Raw genomic sequence first — 17,223 nt, forward strand, 5'->3', positions numbered from 1 at the left:
GGCAAGATAGTAATGAACAAACTAGATAGGGTTAAGCTAACCCTAAGTCGTCTCCTAACGAACACATAATTAATTTTCAATATTTGATTATAGTAAAAATTCTTAGACTCATATGATTGTTATGTTATATAGATTTAATAGTGTACTAACTTACTACAATGTAAAAATCATTGCTTTTACTAGATTAAGAATCAAAAGACATAGATGAAAATAAATCACAACAAGAATCAAAAGAACACAAAATTTATTCATCTAACCTCAAAACTCAGTTAAGAAATTATAGTAGAATCAACCTTTGAAGCTTAGACCTCCATGGATGAAGTGGAATACATGATAGATGAAAAGAAATATATGAAAAAGGGAATCGAAAGAAAGAATGATGTGACGGATGGTAACGACAAAAACTAGAGAGATGCTAAGTAGTGTCTTTCTTATGCTCTTATGGATTTCTTTATATAAACCTTGATTAAGACTTTATTTTCCCTATTAAAATATTTTATTTTTTGATATAATATCTTTCAAATAATTAACAAATTTTATTGATTTTGAAAATATCTAAAAGATATTCTTAGTTGATATTATTTAATTAATTATCTAAAAATACCTAAATAATTATCGATAACTAAATCTTGTTCAAAATTCCAATTCAATCCTTGTGACCTTGTTACAATACAAATTTGTTGAAAAATTCAAAAATATCAATGTTTGTGGTTTAACCTCTCTTCCTTTAATTAACTTTGACGAGAATTTGAAATCTGAACCAAACTTTGACGGACTTTAGAATTTTATACTTTGATCATCCAATGTGAATCTGCCACGTGGCAACTCTTTCTATATCTCCCTCGAGGTTTCCACGTGGTGGGTGGACGTTGCTGATTGAAGGTATAGGTTGAAGACGCGGTTGACGACGTGGTTTGGGTTCGCAAGGGCTTGTGGGTTGCTCGTTTTATGTTTTTGGTTCTTCGATGTTGTGTTTCTTGCGCGTTTGATGGTTGATTTTGTGCAGATCTGCGAATGGTGATGGATTCACAATGCATGTGGTTTACGTCAAGGTGCAGATGTTGGTAGCGCTGTTCAGGATTCGCGAGGGCTACCATCATGGTTGTTGTGATTTGCGTTTAGGGTTTCATGTGGAAAGGTCACGTTCTGTTCTGCTCCAGATGCAGGCACTAGTGGATTCCAACATTGAACTACACTTCATCGCAGGTACATGTCTGTGTTGTGGATGAAGTGTTGCTTCCATGGTGGCTGCTGCTTCAGGCGCGCAGTAGGTGTTGAATGGTTAACGTGTGGGTTCGAACACAGGTGCGTTGTTGTTGGCGTCATTCTTGCTGATTGCGATGGCTGTCCTGTACATGATTATGTCTTCAGCGTCGTCGGTGGCGGCGAGGTCTGATGGAGGCACTGGATTTCTCGTGGTATTATGGTTGCAGGTGGCATGGTGGCTAGGGTTCAAAATTTGCAGGTTGTGTTGGGAGATCGAAGATGATGATATGCCATGATGTGATTGGTTCATATATTTGAGTGACGACTGATGATATGGTGGGTTTTGATTGGACAATTTATTGAGTGGAGGATACACAGGTTGAGTTTAAGTGATAGGAGGGGTGAAAGTTAGTAATTTAGGGAGTATAATAGTGAAAGCTAATTGTATGACCCAATTATGAAAAAATGAACGTATATGTAATTTAGAAGTGCATTTAGCTCATGATTTATTTCTTTTCAAAATTTATTAATTTTGGTTTTATTTTGCAACTTGAAACAATTTAATTTCACACCAAATTACTTCAGCTACATCAACAAACGTTAAAATATCTAAGAATATTTTATGCAACTAAATCACTTTATAATTCATTTTTATCTCACAAACTCAATAAGTCCAATTATTACAAATCCTCATTAAATCAATCTTTTAAGCACAAAAAATTAATTAAATTTCCAAATTTAAACATTAAATGAGGTCAAGAGTAGGTCACACATCAGAATGCACAACATTAAAAGGAGCAAGCGAAGAATAAACAATTTTATTAAAAGGTAAAGTGGAAAAATTTTCCAGTTTACAACCACTACAATAAGAAATATCAACTTTCTAAACTTTCTAGCGTATCCAAGACGTATACGCTAAAAATTTTAAACGAAATGTAGAAACATGACCCAAACCAGAATGCAACAAATAAAAAGGTGAATAAGAAAAAAACAAATGAAACAAAGATAAATCCATATTAGATGTTGTAACTATTGATTTCTTGAACTGATTCAAGACATAGAGTTTATCTTCCCTATAGTCTATCTCAATCACCTTCTGAGATGTGTGGTCATGTACAAAACATTTAGATGGAGAGAAACACACATTATATCCAGAATCACATATTTTCCAAACAAAAGAAAGATTCATAACAAAACCAAGTATATAGTAAACATCTGACAGAGACAAAGATGTGCGATAATGGAACCAATACTAGATAATGGAACTGAATCACCGTTAGCAATTGCAATTGACATGGATGAGTTAGGTGATAACGAAACAAAAAAAAAAAAGACAAATGATGTGACATATGATTAGTGACATTTGAGTCAATGATCCATTTGTCAAATGATATATTTGGTGATGACGTACCTTGATATTGCAAGGCTACGTTGGCATATGGTTGGGAAGCAAATCTAATTTCCTATGCTAATAATAAGTGATATCATACCTCATTTGCTCATTTGTAGTATGATATTTTGTCAATTGAGCGCCAATCAAGTGTGTGACAAAATTATTGACCAGAATTATCAACTTCCAATACCTCTAAAGTAGTAGCATAATCATCGGCTTTGGTGTCAATCGGTTTTGCCTTAACAACTGAAATATAATCACATACAAACCTAATATTATGATGCAGAACCTCCAAAATTGCCTCAAAGCAGAAAACAAAATTGCGATCTTGAAAAATTGTGAAAGAGGCCTAAGGCTTAGAGCTTAGGAAAGAGGAACTATGACAAGAATTTCTTCTCAATCATAAAATTTGAAAAAAGAAGAGTCTTAGAGCTTAAGAAAAATGAACTACTACAAGAATGCCTTCTCAATCATGGATTGTTTGGAGTCTTGATACCATGTAGAAAACACAAAGAAATATATGAAGAAGGGGATTGTGTATCGTTGAGTGTTTGTTTGGACTCTTGATACCATGTAGAAAACACAAAGAAATATATGAAGAAGAGGATTGTGTATCATTGAGTGGGTATAAAATGTTATAAGAGATATGTTATATATACACAGAAAGCTAACCCTAAAAATCACAAAAAAATGGGCCTAAAACATTGGTATATGGTAACAATTTTTACTTCTCCTTTCTATAACATGAATAAGATTGTCTACGAAACGATTTTGTTAAGAAGTCAAATTTACATTATAAAGTTAATGATAATAATAATTTTGGTAGATATCACATGTATCTTGGTATCCCTATGAAAAATGAGTATGTATTTCTATACTATTTTATTATATTTTATTAAGTTAAATAGTTAATTCTGTTATGAATTAATGGCCGTCCATTGATTTGATACAATTACTCATATGATTGGTATGATTGATACTCATATGATTCATTACTCTTTATGTAATATTTTGTATTAACTATTTGATTTATATCTTTTCTGGGTTACTATGTTGTATCTATAAATAAGACTCGTTCTATCAGTAATAAGACACACATACAAACAGAAATTGCTCCCCCTACCCTCTCACTCTCTATTCTTCCTCTCCTTCTTCTCTCTCTTATTAGTTTTATTTTATAACAAATTCTACATAATAATAGTAGGCGTATGTTATTCTTAATATAATAAAAAAATATTATTAATACAATGATTTTAATTCTGTTAATAATACTTAAAATTTAATTCATTAGTAATGAATATAATTAAGTACAGTTTGATATTTAATATTTACTAATGCCAATATTTTAAATTTATAAAGAAGAAAAAATAAAAAGTAAAATATTTTTCTTAATGTTAATTATATATTAAAATTAATTTTTTTCCTTAATAAAAACGATAATTATTAAATATAAAATACATATGTAGTTGCTTTAATTATTAATAATGTTTAAATAAAATTTAAAAAATTAACATTTTTGTCTTAAGAGAGCGATTACAAATTAAATATGTTAAGATTGCTATTTGTAACACCCCATTTAATTTATAATCATAATTAAAGGAAGCGTCACACAGAATAATATAGAAACACAGTCGAGGAGTTTAAGCCTTACTCCTTACAATTATCCAAAGGAAATTCGAATGGGAAAATGGCACACCACGATGCCAATAACAAGTACAATGATAAAACAACAGTGTTTGGAAATAAATCCCAAGGGGCAGAATCACATGGGCCATAGCTCTAGAGAAGGGCCCAACTAACAGAATCCACCCCAACAAGTTATGCAGCGGAACCATTACCTCCCTATTGACCACGGGTGTTCCTCGCATCTGCTCACATCAACGAGTTGATGATCATCACAAGAAGAGAAAACCACACAACAGAACACACACAAACAAAAGGGTAAGCTAGAGTAGAAAAACAGTTTGACACCCAGTTACATGCTAATTCACAATCCATGAAATATAAGTCACCCAAACATGTTATGACTTTTCAAGCAATACACTAAGACTCAGACTCGACTCATCCGGATACATATAATTTAGTCGGATTCAGTGGATGCTTGCACTTGTGGTGGATTTCCTTGCTCACCCCCGAGCTATGTGTTGTAGTGTCTCAATCCCCCACACACAAGGTTAGCCCTTAATGAGTTTCAGGCCTCCTGCTACTCTCACCACAAGAGTCAGTCCGCTCTATATGAGACTAACTGACTCCTTAGAGTGTTAGGATGCAACCTTACCTTGAATCCTTACTAAATTATATAGATGGGGCACCACCATGACTCCCACTAACAGGAGTCATGGAATTACGTCCCGACCAACTGAGGCACCACCCTGAAATCTCACCTAGAGATTTCAAGGAATTACGCCTAACCACACATAAATCATATTCAACTAACCGAGTAATATTTATCATGCATATACATCTCATGCCAACCTTTATATCCAACCTTCAATCATTTCCCATTCCAAAACCATACCAAAGTTCATCATTTTTAGTCCATGAATCATCTCATACGTACGTCATACCCAAATCAAGTTAAACTCATAAGCCACAAATCATAATTCATCTTATTCATACAAAGTCACTCAATTCATACTTTAAAAGGCATAATCAGTCTAAACATATGATCAATATCCAAAAACAAAGAAACCAAAGAGCAACTCAGCCCCTCGCTCAAGCATAAGGGCCTCGCTCAGGCGAGCTTGCTTCGCCTAGGCAAGGGCTCGAATCAGAAATAGTGGCGCTGTCGCGCCCTCTCGCTTAGGCGAGACCTCCTCGCCTAAGCGAGATGGGCTCTCGCTCAAAGCAAGAGCTCGTCGCCTGAGCGACAGCTCGCGCAAGTAGCCTAGGCGAGTTGTTGCTAATCTCGCCTAGGCGAGACACACTCGCTTGGGCGAAAAAACTAGAACCCTCCACTGTTTGCGCAGGCACATGCATCCAAATCGAACCAAACCATATTTTTAACAGCTCCCGGACAATTATAATGGCAACCAAACATCAAACTCACGAGACAAAACCCAAGTAGGTGGGAAAAACGCAATAAAACAGTAAACCCTAACTTCCCCTTACCTGGAAAGGGCTAGAAGAAGAGTTCGACTCCAACAGCGGAACACAATAGCTCTAGGGACAAATTAACGAGCTGGAAAAGAATAGCGAAGCGAGTTTTAACATAAGCTCACGACAAAACCCTAACTAGAAATCTGAACATACGAACGGAAAGGAGAGGTATGAGTTGTAGGAAACTTACACGAAGCTAAAAGACGAAACTGAGCTCATTGGATCGAGATTGGGATTAAACCCTAACAGAGCTTTGTGGAGAAAGGGAGAGTGTGAGGGAACTGTTTTTGCAAGAATAGGGTTTGGCTGCCTTAGGAGCCTTGAACACCCTATGCGCCAACCCTTAGGCCCATTACCTTTGGGGCAACCCCTTAAATATTAGGGCCGAAAAAGAGGGCCTTATACTATTTATCTATTTTATTAATAATCTATTTGGTTAAAATTCTTCTGTTTGTTTGCCTAATAAAGGAAGATTACTTTGGTTGGATAGGTGACATAAATAAAAGTTTGGTACATAGGCATTTGAGAAAGTACAAAGGGCAAAGTTTGAGTCCTTTTCTCTCACTACCTTAATTTTCACTACAAAACAAAACAAGACCCAACCCAACATATCACCAAAGGTTAATCTCTTTTGATTTTTAATATTTGTGTTGATTGCTCATTGCAGTGTACGATATTATTTTATGTTTTTGAGACCAAACAAACACATTACATTCCCGTAACATCATGCTTCTTTACCCATCGCATGTGGATTACCTTGGTAATTAGAATAAATAATCATTGGCATGTTTATCTTTGTATTCTCCACTCCAATAAGAGATAATAGCATCAATTTCAATTCTGAATCTGATTTGGCTCTGAAACATCTCAAGTAATTAGTTCTGACAGACATGGCACCTGATATGGAACCAAAGAAGATCATAATTGATACCGACCCTGGCATCGGTAACGTAACACACATATCTGTCTTTCAATTTGTTTCTTTTTTCCTTTTAACTTTGTTGTATTTTTGCTAATCCAAACCAATTTGAAGTCGTGAGTTTCCGTTTCTCCGCTCTGATCTCAGAACAAACTTTGACTCTTCTTTTATCAATTGGGCACTTTGTCTGCTTGGTTTATGCAATTCCTTGTTTCTCTGAGAATTGCCACCGGTTTGTGTAGATGATGCCATGGCAATATTCGTTGCTCTACAGTCACCAGAGGTTGAAGTTATTGGACTCACAACCATCTATGGAAATGTTTACACCACTCTGGCAACCAGAAATGCCTTGCATTTGGTAAGAACATTGGTACCGTTTCTCAAAAGGGTTTGTTCTCTGTGGTGAATGAAATTGACCCTTAACTTATTAATGGTAAAAGCCTCCTACTCTACTTGCATATGCAGTTGGAGGTTGCTGGAAGAACAGATATACCCGTGGCAGAAGGATCACATCTGACATTAACTGTAAGTCTGTCATACTTTGATCTTTATCGCTTTTGTTTTGGAATTGCTTTGAATGTTATATGAGCATTTAGAACTAATATGTATTTTGATCTTTAATTGAATGCCTATACAATAATCGTATAATTTGGGTACTTTATACTATTTGTATTATATTGTCAGCACACTTGAAATTTTCAGTGAAGAACAAATGCGTATTACTAATTTGTTTACAGTTTTATCACTTTGCTTACTTACTACGGATAAATAAACTATTTTTGCTGTCTTTCGATATCTGTTTTCTTTATTTTGGAATGCACTGTAGTTTATCGCCTCACTGAAAAAGTAGAACCATGTTAGCAGTATGAAATTAAAAGTTCTTCTTCTGCAGTATTTCATTGCACTTGACTCTGCTAACTGTTGTCATCCATGTCTCTTTATGCAGAAAGGAACAAAACTTCGTATTGCAGATTTTGTCCACGGTGCAGATGGACTTGGCAACCAAAATTTTCCTCCACCAAAGGGGAAGCCCATTGAAGAATCAGGTCCTGCTTTTTTGGTTCGTCAAGCAAAACTTAATCCTGGGAAAGTCACTGTGGTGGCATTGGGCCCGCTTACAAATATTGCTTTGGTATGATATATCTACAATTTCCCAATAAGGCATTTTCATGTTACTCATCATTCTGTGTTTCATTTCATGACAATATTATATTTTTGCAGGCTGTGCAGCTGGATCCAGAATTTGCAAAGAACATTGCCCAGATTGTTATTCTTGGGGGAGCTTTTGCAGTAAATGGCAATGTGAATCCAGCAGCTGAAGCCAATGTTAGTGTTCCATCCTGTATTCAAATTCTTAATAATTTCCATAAAAATATTATATCATTCACAACTCAATCTGTCTAACTCATTGGTTTGATTTGGTTCTAGATATTTGGTGATCCAGATGCTGCAGATGTTGTATTTACAAGTGGGGCAGATATACTTGCAGTGGGGATAAATGTTACCCATCAAGTTATACTGACAAGTACCCCTTTCACAAATTCCCTTGCTCGTATTTTCTATACTTGTGTAGTCATTTTATCCAAGTCAAAGAAATAACTTAATAAGTTTTCTCATATAAACTTTAGCTTAGCCTAACCTAGAGAAATGTGCTGGATAAATAGTGAAATAGATTACTGTATAGTACATTTACTTTCTATCACACCCCAAAATTTTTTTGAGAATAAGTTTTTTTCTATTGAAGCATGTTGTGTTTTCCCCAGGCATCGGAGGGAGTCCTATATTTAAAGTATGAGATTCTAGTATGGGGTTTATAAGGCCTTAGGCCCTTGAACTATGATAGCTAGGTTTTGTGGTGTGGTTCTCCTAAGGTTCTTATGACATTCCAAAAGCTGTGACTAAGTTCAACAACCTCTTTTTCTCCTTTGATAGTCATCAATGGCCATCTCTTACAAAGTTTAAACTTTTTGGTGAAGGTTTATGAATGATATCCATCCACAATATTTGGAAATCATGGTTTTGTGAAACCTACTCTGAAATTTGCTGTTCTGTTACTTACACATTTTAGTATTGATTAAAAGCTAACATAGGATAAACAGCATCAGCATGGTTCTATTTTAATTATGTTGTATGTCATTTAACTTTCTGTGGCAGCAGACTGACCATTGTTCTGGTTCACTCATCGAAAAAACAAAAATTGCCAGGTTCTGATAGAGAAATTTTGGCAAATTCAAAAGGAAAATATGCTCAATACCTGCACAAAATCTTAGATGTATATTTCTCTTACCATCTGGAGTCATACAATACCAAAGGTTTGTCTTCATACTGCTTGCAGAATTGGTAGAGATCTAATAATCTGTTACTAATTATTGTTACTTTGTATACAGGGGTTTACCTTCATGATCCAACTGTGGTTCTTGCAGCTGTTGATCCTTCACTTGTAACTTGTATAGAAGGTGTTGTCAGAGTCCAAACGAGTGGCATTACAAGGGGACTCACAGTACTCTTCAACAAACAGAAAAGGTAGAAACCACATGAAAATGGATCAAGTTCCTATAGAACTAAGTCTAATTTTCATGCGTTTTGTTTTGTTATTTCTTTATACGGGTTTCATGTGTGTTGCAAAATGATTGATACGTGCTAAGATGCTGACTTAGTTAAGATCTTAGACTTGTGTAGTGATGTTTTTGCACACCTTTTTGTTATGGAAAAAAGTATAATTTAAGTTATTTGTGTTCGTCTGCTTGCTAACTTTGACTTTGTTGATAGCTCTAATACTTAAATCATGCAAAATAGCTTGTTAAGTTAGTATTAGATTTCTTATTGTTCAGAATGTTTTTCTCAAGAACATCAAAATAGTGCAGAAATGAACTTTTCTATATGTTCCCTTCTCATCTTTCATCAGGATTCTTGGGCTCGTAGCATTACCTTTTGAGCTTCTATTCTTAGTTTCAAAAGAACTCTTCAGTCCTCTCATGTTTTAAGCCTTTGTTCTAATATTTCTTATCTTGCACTTATCAGTTTACTCTTAATCCTTCTCATTTCAAGCCAAGGATCTGCACTTCAAAGCATAACATAAACTCACAAGACTAAGCCAAAAAAACATCATCTCTGTGACAGCAAAACTTCAATAATTTGTTAATCTTCATAACAGCATTCAAAACCATTAATCATAAGGGTTTTGGACCTTAGGGTATTAACATTTCCAATTATGTTTCTAATTTGTCAGATTTATGCACTTGATATTATGCTTTTGATGTCCAAAATTTTTTTAAGAGTATCCCTCCATTTTAGATATCTATAGAAAACCCCTTTGTAATTTTCAATGAATTATACTGATACTACTCATACATTACACAAATCTCCCTTAATTATTACAATGTGTACTCCTATAAGAATATTTGTTTTAAACATTAAAAAACATGAGCATTATGTGCAATTCAATAATTATGAAGAGGTGTTATTGTAATTTGTTTGAAATTTATGTTGCTACAATGAACTAAGGTCAAGAAAACTTGTTGGTCCCAAATGGTGTAAATCATCAGTAAAGATTTATTTTCCCACATAATCTAATTTTCTTTATTTGTTTCATGTAGAACATAGCTTTGTTGAGGATTGCTTGAAAATTATATTTATTAAAAGGGTTTATAAGATTAAGTAGTTATCTGTAATGACCCTTATACTTGTCCCATCAATATACATGTGCAAGTGGTAATGTTCATACAATTAATATAATATCTGTACTATTAATTCACCTTTCAATTAGTATATGGAAAATTATTTTTTAACAAATTTTTGTTGACAAACTTTTGACTATGTATACTTGACAGCGCCTCAATGAATGAAAGAAATGTTTGATGTGATTTGGAAAGAGAAGAAAAAGCTTTATTGTGTGCTAAAAAGCTAATTTTGTCAAATTTTGTCAAAAAAAAGTTTGTTAAAGTATTAGAGTCCGAGAAATAAATTCTCCTTTGCTCTTCTCTCTTCCATTTGGCCCAGAAAATATCTTCCTTTCCTTTTCCTTTATACTCTGTTAATTCTCTGAATGAACCCTTTACTTGATCATCCGAAGATTAAGCCGTCACCATATTGGTACTTTGTGTCACCAATTCAGTCTTCACAAGGATGAACACAGTGGTTTTTTAGATTTTTTAGGGAATAATTTAGTGACAAACACTTCAAAGAAATAATGAGGAGGCATGCTAACCTTTGGAGTACCTTGTAGAAGGTCTTTTTGATTAAAGGCTTTCAACAATGAAAAGAACAATGTAATGGATGGTTAATGAAATGGAGTTACACAATCATTTTTTGTGAATGTTTTTTTCTTCACCATGTACTACAAACTCAGTTAATTTTTTCATCTTTATTCCTTTCATTGCCAGGTTTGGTGAAATCCATGAATGGTCGAATAAGCCAACAGTAAAGGTAGCTGTGACAGTTGATGCTCCTAGAGTTATGAAACTGGTAATGGATCGCCTTTTGGACTCTTGAAGTAGCCATGAAGCATTCAAAAAGCTCTTTAGTTTATCCTTCATATTATATTTGTGTTTTATAGCTCTTGAGCTCTACTTTGCATTTCATTTCAATTTCAGTGTGAAAGGGAAAGTTCTATTACTTCATTGGTTAAATTTTCATTTGACTTTCAATTATAATATATGAGCAGCACTTGTATTTTACTTATTGAAAACAGATAAGAACAGAATGAGGAAACTCTTTTAAATGTACCAGTCCAATTAGTCCTAGTCACAGAATCTTTTCATCAGAACACCAGGTTAATTTTCATAATATCTCATTGTTGCACCAACCAAGGTCCAAAGCTATATGACGTAATTCAAAGAAAATGATCATTTTTTACTTTTAGTAGTTGAACTTTTTACCTTATGCAAAGGTGGTTTTGTTGGTGGCTTGCTCTTCATTTTCCATCGTGATGTTGGATCGATTTCTCATGTTCTACAAAGAACTAACTGTAAGTGGTTAACTCTGATATCAAATGAAATAAAAAGTTATCTCCAAAAGGGGGGTTGAATACAACTTGTAAGTCATTTATTAGACACTCAAATGAGGTTGTCTAATAGTTTGAAAAAGGTTCACAAATATTTTTACAGAGCATTTATAAAAGCCAAATAAGAGCTTGTGCACGAACCATAGAAACAGCAATGTAACACTTCTATTTTTATTCACTTGAGTTACATTATATCTAGTTCTTTTGTAGAAACTGTAAATAATTCCACTAATCAAATTGATTAAAAGTACACAAAGTTAATCTTGGTAATTTGCTTTGTCTTGCCAAAGATAAAATGTGACTACTACGTCAACTATTGGTTGAATACACAATGTAATTCTTGGTAATACAATAAAAGTTGTTTAAAGATTAGAAGAAAATTCTCACAAAAAGTATTGCTCCTTGTTCACGAGGCTGATTTAGAATTTACAAAGAAAACTTTCTCTGTTAAAGCCGTGCAATAGACTATTATATTTCAAGACTTAGAAGTTTTTTTTATTCTTTTACATGTAACAAATTCAATTCACATAGAATCATGCGTAGAACATTAGTCTTTTATGCATGGAATGTCTTCTATTTATGAACGTCCATTAAAGGATCTTTTGGAGCTTGTATGATTGTTCATTTGTCCTTGTGCAATGCTTTTCAAAGCATGTTTGCCTCTATGTCAACACATTTTCTATAACATTCAACATATTAGGCGCAAACAAATTTGGAAATTACTTCGTGCATCCCATCATTTTCTTCCTATATCTCATCACTTTCGGAATTTATTTTCTCGATAAGTACTTTTGGAAAATTTGTTTAGGAAGTCAAACATCCCCTCCTTTAATGGAAAGCATTTTTCGAAAGTTTTTGATAGGGTGGGAGAAGAAATTCTATGAGGTGGAGAAATCAATTGCCAACAAATTTCTCTCCAAAAATTATTTTGTAGTATTGACAACACTAAAATGATTATAAAAAGTCAAAAAGATGATTTGTTATACAGTGCCATCTTTAGGATGTGAGTCAATACATATATACGAAGATTAGACGATCTCACAGTTCAAAGTGTTATGTGAAAACAACATGTATAACGTGTCTACTTCACTTGTTCTTGTCGTTTGATCTTTTTGTAAAGTCCATTTTTACTTTATACTTGTAGTGTGTCTAGCGCTCTTATTTTCATCTAACGTTTTGTTTGGCTTTGTCTAATGCTTTACACTTATATTCTTTTCACACTTCTCTTGACTTTTTCCAATGTTTCATGCTTATCTTTGTATAATGCTTCAAATATGTTCATACAAGCTTTAAGTGGTCATCTAACTCTTTCCGTAGTTTCATTTAGTGCTTTGGTAAACTTCATTTATGTTTTTCCTAATACACATTTTAGAATTTTAGAGTTAGACTGTCATCTATTCATGTGAAATCTCATATGTGCCTTAACACTACTTACTTATTATTTTGTTATTAAATTGAAGCTACGTCTTCATTTATGAATATGTATAATTATTATTTTGTAATTAAGTTGAAATAACTTCTTCATATTATTAATATGTATTAATTTTTTGTATTGAAATTTTTTAAAGAATACTCAAATTATGATACACAATAACATACTATTGATCAATAATTTTATTGAATTTAGTTGTTAAAATATAATGTTAAATTTTAATAAAAACATCCAATTTATGATAATGTCCATGAGTATCTTTCTCATTCTTTTCAAAATTTTATGGTTTTTCATGACATTCTTCATCAAACCTCTTGTGCATACACCTAAATAAAAATGGGGAGGCTGAGCACAAGAATGAACATCTTGTTAAAATAACTCGCAAAATGTCAATCCATAGTGAGTATTTTTGGGATGATGCTATTCTTAGTGCATGTTATCTCACTAATCGCATGTCATATTTGGTCTTAGATAATAAAGTTACTCAATTTATTTTATTTCCTCATAAACCTCTCCACCCTTTACCACTTAAATTTTTTTTGGATCTACATGTTTTGTTCATAATTTTAGTCCTGATTTTGATAAATTATCCCCTAGGTCACACAAATGTGTCTTTTCGAGATTCATTATATCATAAAAAGGATATAAATGCTTCTCTACCCTTAATTATTATTTTATTTCAATGTTTGTCACCTTCGATGAATCTTCCCTTTACAATAAGTCTCTTTCTTCTCCTCATATGTATCCATATGCTATAGTCATCATCTCTATTATTTGTGATCCTCTTATGTCTAGTGCACCTTTGGATTCTTCACCTCTACAAAATGACTAATTTCAAGTCAGGGGCGGACCATTGTATTGACAAGGGGGAGCCACGACTCCCCCAACGTTTTTTTATTTATTTTATTTTTTATATATTTTTTAAATATATATATATATATATATATATTATTTATATTAATTTAGTTTAAAAGACTTTTTTATAATTTAAAAATCACGTTTTATATAATTTCTTCTACTTTTTAATTAATTTCTCTCTTTTTCGTGCTTCCATCTCTTTCTCTCCTCTTATTTCTATCTCAATTTTCACCATCAATTTCTTATTATTTCTAAAATCAAATTGCACCACGAAAAAATTAAGGAGTTAAGGATCATTTAGACCAAACAATTTCTTCTTTTGAGTAAGTTTATTTTTTACCTTTTTTTTAAGCAATATGTTTTTCTCTTGTATGTGACTTTTCTACACTCTAGGCATATCTCTATCTATTAGAGATCATAAAATCATGTTTTAATTGTTGATCAAACTCTTCTTTGTGTAGATAGAGTTATTTTAGGCTTTGAAGTTGTGTAAGGTAAGAGCAAGATTAGGAATCTACTCTAAGGTAAGGGAAGCTAATCATTTAGAAGTTATTAGTTTTCTTAAAATATTGAGTCTTAGTTTTAAAATTTAATTTGGGGTAGTCATAATTTTATCTTTTTCTAGAGAGTTGACAAATTTATATTAGAAAAATTATGGTAAAGAGTAAAAGAATTGATTCTTTTTTCAAGAGGAAGGCTAGTGATGAAGATGGAAAAAATGCATCTATGTCATCAATGGCGGAACTTAAACAAAAATTACTATAGCTACAACTAAAGGATCTACCGCTACAAGTAAAAGATCTTTTCTGTAATAAAAATAATCAAGAACAGGTTGAGAAATAAGATGAAGACTGAATTTTTAGCAAGCACTATGATAATCTATATTGAAAGAGATATTGAAACAAGCTTCAGTTCTGATTCAATTATTGAAGATTTTAAATCATTCAAAGAGCGTAGAGGAGCATCTGACTAAAGGTAACTTTTGCCTTTTTGAATATGAGTGCTTGTTTTGAATAGAGAAAATAATTTGAGGAAATGAAACCCTTTTTTAATTAGAAAATAATTTATATATAATAATATAATTTGTCCCCCCTAAAATTTTAGTTCAAGTTTCGCCACTATTTCTAGTGCCAACTACTCTATCTCTTTCGACTTCGACAACCGAGTATAAACTTCCAATTGCCTTTCGTAAAGGTATACACTCTAAGCATAATCCATCAAATCATTACACTGCATTGAGTTACCACAATTTATTTTCAACTTTTTGTACCTTCCTTTCATCTATTTCTTCTGTGTCAACTCTAAAATTTGTAGGTGATGCCTTAGCCCATCTTGGTTAGCATTAAACCATGCTTGATGAAATAAGTCTTCTTTATAATAGTTAAACTTGAGAGTTCATCCCATTACCATCTGGTAAATTTGTTGTTGGTTGTATGTGGACATTTTCTATCAAAGTTGGTCTTGATGGTACTATTGATCGTCTTAAATCTTGTCTTGTGGCCAAAGGTTACACACAAATTTTTAGTTTACATTATGGTGATACTTTTTCTCTAGTGGAAAAAATAGTTTTGTTCACTTATTTATAGCCATGGATGCTCTCAACAATTTCCTTTTTACCAACTAGAGGTAAAAAAATGCTTTTCTCAATGGGGATTTGCAGGAAAAAAATCATATAGAGAAACCTTTAGGTTTTGTTACTCAAGGGGGGTCTTATGGATTAATATGTCATCCACGCAAAAATTTATATGGTTTGAAACAGTCTCTTAGGGCTTGACTTGAAACAATTTGGTATGACTCATACTGAGATAATCATTCAGTCTTTTTCCATCACTCAAGTGTTGGGTATATCAATTTAATAATATGTTGATGACATTGTTCTTGCATGCAGTGACCACCACGACATCTCCCAAATAAAACAACATCTTTGTCATTACTTTGCGACCTAAGATATTGGCAAACTCAGATATTTTTTGGGGATTGGGGTAGCATAATCCAACAATGATATTGTTATATCTCAAAGAAAATATGCATAAGATATTTTGGAGGAAACTGAATTGATGAACTCAAAATCTGTTGACACATCTATGGATACAAATACTAATCTCCTACCTAATCAAAGTGAGCCTTTATGAAATCATGTGGAGTACAAAAGATTATTTGGAAAATTGAACTATCTTATTAGTATTTGTCCTAACATCTTCTTTGCAGTTAGTGTGGTGAGCAAGTTTCTCAATTCCCTATGTGTAGATCATTGAATTGGAATCATTCGTATATAAAAGTACATTAAAGGATCTTCTGAAATAAAGTTTGTTATATGGTCATAATAAACATACTAAAGTTGTTGATTATTTAGATGCTAATTAGGTAAGATTTTCTTGTAATAGAAACTCAATTTTTGGATATTGTGTCTCTATTGGTAATAGAGCTATCAAAACGGGCCACTCGGCCCGGCCTGACCCACCACGGGTTGGCCACTTAGTGAGCCAATCCAACCCGACTCACTTATTAACGAGCCAAAAAAATTCGAACTCATCCTGACCCACCACGGGTTGGTGGGCTAAACGGGTTGGCTCACTAGCTCACCTAATTAAAAAAATACAATTTATTGTCTTCAGTCCCTAAAAAACTAAATTATAGTTGTGATTAAAATCTAAATAAAATTTTATACAATCCAAATATAATCCAAAATAATCAACTGCAAATACAAACCAAAATCACAAAAATATTAGATTTGCATTTGTCAACTCAATATGTTGGCAAAAAAAAGTGCCCAACCCAACCTAAACACAAAAATATTGTGTGGCCCTTTATCTGCGGGTGGGTTGGTGAGCCTACCTGGCTCACCACGGGTTCAACTTGGGTGAGTCAAGTTCTTGATGGGCCAGGTCAAAAATTGACTCGTACTGAAATTTGTAAAACAATTTCAACCCAACCTGACCCATCACGGGTTCGGGCCGAGTTGGCCCACGGGTTTTGACCCACTTTGATAGCTCTAATTTGTGATAACTTGATCTCTTGGAAGAGTATCAAGAAACAAAGTGTTGTGATAAGATCTAATGCAGAAACAAAGTATAGAACTATGATCTCAACCATTTGTGAATTTATTTGGCTTAAACAATTATTTAAAGAATCGCAATATGAAGATCTCATTCAAATTACACTTATATGTGACAATCAAATTGCTCTTCATATTAGCTTTTATCCTATTTTTTCATGAAAAGGACTAAACACATTAAGGTTAATTATCATTTTATTCGATAAAAGATGTATATGGAGACATCAAGACTGAATTTGTTAGCCCAGGTGATTAATTA

The 17,223-nt window shown here is 33.2% G+C and overlaps 1 protein-coding gene and 1 long non-coding RNA gene across 2 annotated transcripts; both read left to right on the forward strand.

Moving 5' to 3' along the window:
* Positions 1-626: 626 nt before the first annotated feature.
* LOC114174095 (uncharacterized) lies at positions 627-1,703 on the forward strand. Its single transcript, XR_003602657.2, has 2 exons — positions 627-932; positions 1,007-1,703. It is a non-coding gene; the product is annotated as an uncharacterized LOC114174095 (long non-coding RNA).
* A 4,672-nt stretch (positions 1,704-6,375) lies between these two features.
* On the forward strand, positions 6,376-11,359 carry URH2 (uridine-ribohydrolase 2). The gene is made up of 9 exons (XM_028059491.2): positions 6,376-6,643; positions 6,860-6,975; positions 7,083-7,142; positions 7,564-7,749; positions 7,839-7,943; positions 8,046-8,142; positions 8,822-8,929; positions 9,005-9,140; positions 11,000-11,359. Exons 1-9 carry the CDS (start codon positions 6,589-6,591, stop codon positions 11,106-11,108), a joined length of 972 nt encoding a protein of 323 aa, XP_027915292.1. The 5' UTR covers positions 6,376-6,588; the 3' UTR covers positions 11,109-11,359.
* Positions 11,360-17,223: the final 5,864 nt, after the last annotated feature.

The sequence above is a fragment of the Vigna unguiculata genome, chromosome 2 (genome assembly GCF_037176805.1).
Source record: "Vigna unguiculata cultivar grain cowpea cultivar isolate G323 ecotype 2 chromosome 2, ASM3717680v1, whole genome shotgun sequence".
Lineage (NCBI taxonomy): Eukaryota > Viridiplantae > Streptophyta > Magnoliopsida > Fabales > Fabaceae > Vigna > Vigna unguiculata.

Excerpts from the sequence above, each read along its gene's own strand:
- URH2 (XM_028059491.2), top strand. The coding sequence starts at position 6,589 with ATGGCACCTGATATGGAACCAAAGAAGATCATAATTGATACCGACCCT. Across the intron at positions 6,644-6,859 it reads TGATACCGACCCTGGCATCG|ATGATGCCATGGCAATATTC; the intron begins GTAACGTAACAC and ends CGGTTTGTGTAG. Across the intron at positions 8,143-8,821 it reads CCATCAAGTTATACTGACAA|GTTCTGATAGAGAAATTTTG; the intron begins GTACCCCTTTCA and ends AAAAATTGCCAG.